We start from the raw sequence: 8,718 nt of genomic DNA, 5'->3' as shown, positions 1-8,718 counted from the left end.
AGTATGTCGGGGCGGTAGTCTCGTTCATAGGTCTGCACTTATATGCTTCAAGGATGTTTGCAATCTCTCGGCCGGTTTTAGCTAGAAACCAATAAATACAATACTGTCGAGGATTGCGTGTTAAATAAGTAGGTGCAATGAATTGCATACAACTTGGGCAATTTAACAAAATTAAGAAAGTTATTTATGGAAGAATACTGTTTTAACTTTAGTTAGTTAATATTGTTGTAACACAAAAATAGGTCATAGCTTTACGACATTGCCAAGTTGTGGGAATTTTCATGCGATGACTTAGTTTGACATCATTGATGTCAGTTACCAGCTACTTTGACCAATAAAAGATGTGTTAAAAATTGAACATCGGTGGTGTCAGTTATCAGCTACTGTGCCCAATAAATGGTCTGTTAAAAATTTGATATCAGTGATATCATTGACCAATAAATGGTCGGATAAAAAGTCTTTGCTAAACCGCTAACATCTGTGTCGCAACTAGTTGTGCTTGACCCCCTTGATGTGAGTATTTCCCTAGTTGACTACACGTGCCTCCGTTTCCCAGTGCAGACCTATCTTCGAGACCTTAGTTATATACTAGTAGTATATGATCGGTAATGGAAGCGTAAGGGTATAGTAGTACAATACCTAAATGTCACTGTCCCCCGTCCTAACATGCGTAACGTGCATTTGTTCATGTATAAATAAAGTCGCGGCCTTTTCCCACTTAATTGTGTTTTAGTTTTCATTTATACTGATGAATTAGTTGTGTCGGGTATGACGGATGTATTGGGTTTGACACTTACTCACGTGCCAATGGAGTGATGATATAATAATTTCTAATTAATTATAACTATTGCTTTCTCTAAATAATGGTTTGTGATTCTGCGTTTTCCTAATTGCTGCAGTCGTACCCGATTATATATGGTCCATTGATAAAATAATATTTTTATATCCTGGTTGTTCAACCAAGATAGCGTTATTTTAGTATAAATATAAATTTAATAAATATATTTTGCCTACGGAATTATATGAATATAAGCATTATTGTAATAAATTTTTCCAAGTTTTGCATTGACAAGTATATATTTAGCCAAGTAATGCAAGTTTATAAAATTTGTATTACCTCCCTTTGCGTATCTCGGTTGCATAACCAAATAGATAACTTTTGAAGCTACGCGCTGTTTTAAATTTTTCCTTTTGTTTCAGGTAGTTACAATATCCCAATATTCGTCGAATGCAAATGTAAAACCAGAAATTATATTGAAATCTAAAGATATAGTCCTCATTTTAAAAAACTTTTATATCAAATGTGGTTAATTTCAAAATTTCATGAAAAGTAATAAAGTGGGATTAACTCTATGTAATGGATCGTTTGTTCCTAAAGTAAATCTATAAGAAAACATATGGAAACTGAAAAAGTATGATAGAATGTTGCTCAAATGTCATTGACCACCTTCAAGTCCGCGACACCTTGTTATCACTGGCTACATCATGATCCCGTTTCAGCCCGCAAAGCTTTTTTTTCTTCTTCTAATTTTAAAGCATATTCTCTTCCTGTTGTTCTATAAGAACTTTTAAAATTATTTGAAGATATGTAATGCCTCGGTAAATCTAGAGTTGAAGAGGTTTTACTGCGCTTTTTGTAATCTAACCATATCATATTACCAATATTACGTAGCAAACATTCGAGGTAACATGTGTTTACCGTACCTTGAAACAGTCTAACGCAGAGCATAAATCGAATTACGCAGATGTCAAGTATGTTTGTGCCCATAATGTCCGTCCTTCGTTTACGGTTGTGCATGAAAAAACACAAGACAAAGAGCCAATTGCGCAGTGGTATGTAAGTTGGAACACAGTACAAGTGACCTGTTTCGATTCCCGTTTGCGACTTTTATCCCAACTAATGTTCAGTTCTTGGTTATAACTTAAATTGTTAACCATTTAAGATTTATCGGCCTAGACTATATTAAACTCAGCTGGAAATAAGTTGCCCATCCATTTTGAGCGCATGGGAGCGTTCGTCGAACACCATCGTTGATAAGAATCCTTTACCTATCCAAGTTTGGGCGATAATTTTCAAGACAAATTACCAATGAATTATCCCTCTCAGTTACTATGCGCCATCATTTTTGAGATTCCGTCTAGTGAGAGATTATCACAGAAAAGGGAGATGACTATGTATGTATATATGGCAGCATAATATTTTATCTATATTCTTCATGATTTTAACGTAAGCAACGAACAACGGATATTTTTTCAATTTTATTGCATCCCGAGGCATAAATTGAACCTTCTTTTGAGAAATCTTTTAGACATGTTACAAACAAAGATTCGATAGAGCACGTTACTTTGTTTTTGTTATGTGTTTGCAATGTATGTAAAAAAAAAATATTAAAAACGCATGTTTAAAAGACACTGCCTAACTGTAAATGTGTTTTCTTCAATATATATAAAACAAAATACAGAAGTGGTCTGATATTGGGCCAGATGTCGCCGATATTGATACCATACTTGAAATTGATGGGCAAAACGACATGGATCCGATGAACAAATGATACCGGTCCAATGATGGCTAGAAAGTTTGCAGGCTACATTTATATCTCTACACATTTCTAGATTCATTTAATTATTATGTTACTGTAAATAAATTATACTGGCATTTTCTTAAATTTCTTGCTGCCGTTATAAAATCGGTTTATATAGTACGACAATTTCTATAATAATAACATATTCATAAGCTTATCTTAATGTACAAAGGTTTGTTTTTTTTTCAATACAAATTTAGAAAAGATCATGTTTGAGCATGAAAAACTGACAAGAAAATATTGTTAACTGACACTGGCGGGAACAAAATATTGTACTGTTTTATATCCAGATGTATCCGCGTAAGGGGAGATAAATGATAACAGCAATAGTTTGATGGTGTAGTTCATTTTTCTGTATTTTAGCAAAAACATCGCGAACGCGGTTTGTATTTTAGAGATTGTATTTGTGTACAGTGTTTGCACTATTGTCCTTTCGAACTGCCCCCGCCCCCACCCCCACCCCACGCGGAAAGACCACGTTGAAGAACACACAGTTGTTATCTTCCGCCGAGTCTTTTCACGTGATGCCAGTTAGTGGAGAATGTAAAATTAAAACAAACAGAAAGAAAGAAAGGAAGAAAAGACAGCACGCGTGGGATGTGGGCATCCGAGTTCCCACAAATTGCAATCCGAGTTATTTTCCTTCTCCTTCCGACAAAAGATTACCCCCGACATTTTTTAAAACAAAGTCAGTCGAGTTAGAATTTCGTGAGAAAGACAGATGCATCTCTGTTTCCGTAAGAGTGCATACATAGCCAACGACCAAAGCTTTAAATAATACGACCCAACGCGAAAAAAATAAGCATTGCTTCTTGTAGCCTTTTTCACAGTCTATTGGGGTCCAGCATAGTGGCTATCACTGAAAAATTTTGTTTATTCATGAGCGGATCTCACAACAGGTCTTGGGCGGTTTTCAAAATTTTACATCATTTAACTTTTGGCAGTAACGTAACACTGTCGCAATGCCCTATATCTTCTCGTTTAAGGACCATCTTTATTATTCCAAATCTATAAAATTACTGATAAGAATCAAATAAATAACAAACTGCACATTAGGTAAACAATGTTTATTTGTTCTGGGTTATCTAATGACAGTATAAAAATAAGTTTAAAGACTAACTGATAAAACGTCCTTACTAAGTGTGTTAACACAGAAATTCAAAATGGCTTTTTATAATTACATTTTTGTATTTGTTGTTTTTTTCTTGATGAATGGTGGAATAATGAAACCAGTTGTTGCTCAACAAATTGCAACGAAAGATGATGATATTTTGAAAACTGTGTTACAAGAGCTAAAAGTTATCAAAAATGAATTAAACAACTGCAAAAGCTCCAACAGTAAACTTCAAGACGAGGTCAAAAGATTGAAAGACGAGATTGACAGGCTTCATGTAAAGCATAGGATTCAATTAAAAATGATTACTGAACAAAAACGGGATAATAAAGGTATATTTGTAATTTTCTATCTACTATAGAAGGCCTATGCGTCATGCTAACTGTCAAAAGCTAATATAATTGCAATATACTGAATGGTTACTGCTAAATGCTAAATACAGATTGCTTTATGCTATATACTTAATGCTAAATGCCAGATACAAATTACTTCATGCCATATACTTAATGCTAAATGCCAAATGTAGATTTAGATCCATTCATATAGCTTGCTCTCCTTCCAGATTATACCTATTAGCAGATACGAAACAACTTATACGTTACGTTCTAATAACGTTAAAATACTTGTTGACCATCAAAGTCTACACCAGGAGAAACAACCACCATAACTCTGATTTGAATTTTGACAGAAGTATGCCCAATTTTAACTTAGAATTTTTGTGTTAAATTTTTTTATAAAGTCAAATATCTCTGTTACTATTAAAGTTTTTGACTTGAAACTCAAAATGGTTATTTACTATCAAAATCTACACCAGGAGACACAATTCACATAACTCTGGTTTGAATTTTGACAGAATTATGCCCCTTTTTAACTTAGAATTTTTGGTTAAAGTTTTTGACAAAGTCAAATATCTCTGTTACTATCAAAGCTTTTGACTTGAAACTTAAAATACTTGTTTACCATCAAAGTCTACACCAGGAGAAACAATTCCCATAACTCTGATTTGAATTTTGACAGAATTATGTCCCTTCTTACCTTAGATTTTTGTGTTAAATTTTTGATAAAGTCAAATATCTCTGTTACTATTAAAGCTTTTGACTTGAAACTCAAAATAGTTATTTACTATCAAAGTCTACACCAGGAGACACAATTCCCATACCTCTGATCTGAATTTTGACAGAGTTATGTCATTTTTATTTTTTTTTTTTACTGGCAAAGCTCTAATTCAGAGTCACGCACTGAGAAAAGTCACAGCGCGGACAGCTCTTGTTCATTCATCCGCCCACACACTTAGACACACATGCAGCATTCATTCATCCACTCATGCACAAATCAATCTGCTGTTTCACTCACTCACTCACCCACCCACTCTCACTCACTCACTCATTCCTGTCCACCCTCTCATTTGTCCACTCATCCGTACTTAGTCAGTTGACAGGAAGCGCCTCTTATGACCTTATACAACATACTAATTGTTGTATTTGTATAATATATATGTAATAATCTCATATGAGTAATTATCTATAGTCTCCTGTAACTCTTAGAGAGTGGCCATTTACATTGTACGATTTTTAATGTTTATATGTTTTTACAATTTATGTAAATGGATGAGACTGAAATAAAATAAATAAATAAAAAAAATAAGGGCATTAACAATGTGTAAGCTGTCTAGTTTGTCAACGTCAAGAGAGCGATATAAATAGGCGCATTATTTTGGAATGCCCTGTTTTCGCCGAAATTAGAAAATCATTTTTGCTAACAGTTCTCCAAAATTTTGGACCGTCAGTCTATCAGCACATTTGCTGTGGAAGCTCAGAGCATTTTTGCGATATCTAATAGATCCCGATTTTCTGAATTTTCTAGGTTTTGATGCTAGCAGGTCCCGGTGCTATATAAACATGACGCAGAAATTCATTTGCACTGTATAGAGGGCATACACATTATTTTGTTAATTCAAAACAAGACGTAAATTTGCCCAAAGACTATACATGTATGTATTTGCTGAAGACATATTCATGAGTCTTTCCATTTAGATATCTTGTACGACATATACATATATTATATTTCATAAAAGCTGCAAAATATTGATCATTATTCGAAACGTTAAAGATATTCCTTTAAATAAGGGCAGTTTATAGTTGGCTCAAATAAAAAGAATTTGCTCAAAATCACGTATCTAAATATAAAAAACTGTTAATTTTCAACGGTTACTGACATGTAAAGTCAGTCAGGTTTTTTGTCGTGATGATAGCCACTAAGACACGCCGTTGCCACTTAGCATAGAACGGTGACAGAAAACTGAAATTTCAAAATTTGGATCAACGGACATTTTAATATGGAGATAATTTATGCCACTTCTTACATCATAAACTCACAAAGAAACAATGAAAGGAAGTTTATTTTCAGCAAAAACTCTTTGATGCGCATGTCCGAAAATCTGTTGGCGTAGGATCGTATCGATTATCTATTTTTCTTGTTTTTTTAGATACACCATCCTGCTATAACACACAAAGTCCTTCTCGTGTGGCATTCACTGCCTACTTGGACCACCACATGACCCACCTAGGTGACAACCAAGCGATTGTCTACAATAAAATTCTTCTCAACGCTGGTGAAGCATACAATATACATAACGGTATGTTTACAGCTCCGATATCTGGGGTTTACATATTTTCGTGGTCGTGCACCGCTCGACGAACGGGTTCTTCTTTTGACATCTGGGTCACTCTTGTTGTTAATTCAGCAACGCAGACGACAGCTGTTGCCGAAAGTCAAAGTACATACTACGATCACCAAGGCAGCAGCACTGTCATTATCCATGTAAACAAGGGTGACATTGTATGGACGAAGAGATTGTCAAGCGGCGGTGCCGAGATACACTCCGAGACAGAGAGACGAGTAAGCAGTTTTACAGGGGCTTTGCTATCCTCCGACGCCTCGTTGACATAACTTTGATATGCCAATTTTAAATGGAAGTACCGAAATCAACATTTGATTTTCACTACAAGTTTTTGTATATAATGCTAGAATAGTTTTTGAATGCCATTTGAAGTGTGGAGAGTATTTCACCAAGTTACACCAGATTGGTGTTTGCATGTAAACTATAGGTTCATTAACAAATAATCAAAGCCTTCGCGTTGTTTATCGTCTAATTTACCACGGTTCAGAGTTCAGATGCGTAGGAATTGAACCACGAGGGCGTTAGCCCGAGTGGTTAAATACTGAAGCATCTGAACGATGAACCGTGGTAAATTAGACGATAAATCACAAGAAGGTCTTGATTGTTTTCATTCTGACATACACGTCAATATATTTCAATAATCATTATGCTGGAATTCATTTACGAAAGGAGTAATGTATCGGACGTCAGGCGGCTACATGACGTCAAAATTGACGTCATAATGCTCTCTTACCGGTCCGTGCGTCAACCTTTGTTTATCGCAGGAGATATTGCGTTTCATTTTCTTCTTTGTTTAACTGGAAATCAATTCGAGCCATGTTAGAATGTTACATATAAAACCAACACAATTGCTATTTTATATTCATATCATTTCATTGGATGAAACCAAATTTTACTCAAATTACTCGTACTGTCTAAGACAACGAAATGTTAGGAATATAATAATCTGTCACTGGTTGTAGATGCAGATAGTAATGTCCGTAACGGAGAGCAACTATCAAGATATTTGATATTTATATTTAGGTAACGTGTAAACATGTCATTAATGCTGCAATCGTTAGTTATCATTAAAAGCACGAGAGTCATCTGACAAAGGTGGGTACCAAATGGTTTTTGTCGATACATGTAAAGTCACCGGAAACGCCGGTCCAGTATGCAAGAATACGATAATCTGTCACTGGTTGTAGATGCAAATGGATATATCCGGCTCGAGGGTAACTGCTTTGGCGGTAGCGCAGCACTGCCGAGTTACCGCCAAACTGTGACCCGAGAACCGGATTTTCCCATCTGCATCAACAACCAGTGGAAGATTATTTTCATGCATACCGTATTTAACATATCATAGAATAAATAAAGCAAAACGATATAATTTCTTTGTGTCTCTCTTTCTTATAATAGCGTATTTAAAAGAAACGTCCGTCAACAGACGTGACGTCATTAGTTCCGTTTAAGTTTTATCATTTGTAGCGTTACGTTATGTTGTTACCGTAAAGTGACTTATTTTGAATTCTAATATGGCTAACAATGCTTTAATCATCACAACGATGTTATGTTGACGTCACGTCAACGTGATATTTAGCGCCAGGTACGCATCAAGAAATAGCGCTTTCAAATTTCATGAAATATTTTAATAACATGTTTTAAACGAAATGTCACATTGCACAAATGTTTTGATTAATTTATACACGTACTGAATTAGTTATTCGCTTTGCTGAATAATTCGCAATAATTTTCGCTCGAACTGAATTCTGCCGCAAGACGTATTACCGTTTCCGGTCCTGGCGTGTTTTCACAAATACCTACTATTGGCGCCATGCTTGCGCGAAGAAACAGTTCCATCATATTTGATATAAATCTTACAATAAAGAACATATTAGAATCGAAATAATTTATAGCAAAACAGTGCTTTATCACTATTTATACACTCGGGCGGTTATACGTCGCCCGAAATATACCGGTTTTGCCGGCGTGAGAAAAATCACCGGAAACGTCTTGCCGGTGTGCAAGAAAAACTGCAAAAGTTCTATTAATTCAAAACTTTCTTAACATTTTGATAAGAAGAGACGTGTTTTGTTATCATCTGTAAGAAGTAATGTTCTTGTAAGTACTGATTTTATCAATAACCAAAAAATGTTTGAAAAAATATTGTTGTTGTTCATTTGCTCATTCTTCCTTAACCCCCATCATGCTGAACACGATTTATTCTGCCCTTGCGACCAGTGTAGATCATGCATCCGTGCAGTCTGATCATGATCTCCACTGTCCGCCATTTGATCAGTATCTTTTTGGTAAGCACCCAGGTACTGTCTAAACTGATAGACGGACAAGTTCAGTATAGCAAT

General features: G+C 35.2%; 1 protein-coding gene across 1 annotated transcript; it reads left to right on the top strand.

Moving 5' to 3' along the window:
* The first annotated feature begins 3,679 nt into the window (after positions 1-3,679).
* On the top strand, positions 3,680-8,513 carry LOC123549918 (complement C1q-like protein 4). The gene is made up of 2 exons (XM_045338367.2): positions 3,680-4,028; positions 6,182-8,513. The coding sequence occupies exons 1-2, from the start codon at positions 3,746-3,748 to the stop codon at positions 6,643-6,645; spliced, it is 747 nt and encodes a 248-aa protein (XP_045194302.2). The 5' UTR covers positions 3,680-3,745; the 3' UTR covers positions 6,646-8,513.
* The last annotated feature ends 205 nt before the right edge of the window (positions 8,514-8,718 follow it).

This window comes from Mercenaria mercenaria, chromosome 6, assembly GCF_021730395.1.
Source record: "Mercenaria mercenaria strain notata chromosome 6, MADL_Memer_1, whole genome shotgun sequence".
NCBI classification, from domain to species: Eukaryota; Metazoa; Mollusca; class Bivalvia; order Venerida; family Veneridae; genus Mercenaria; species Mercenaria mercenaria.
Note: the sequence above shows the minus strand (reverse complement) of the source record. Positions and strands in the feature narration are given on the sequence as shown.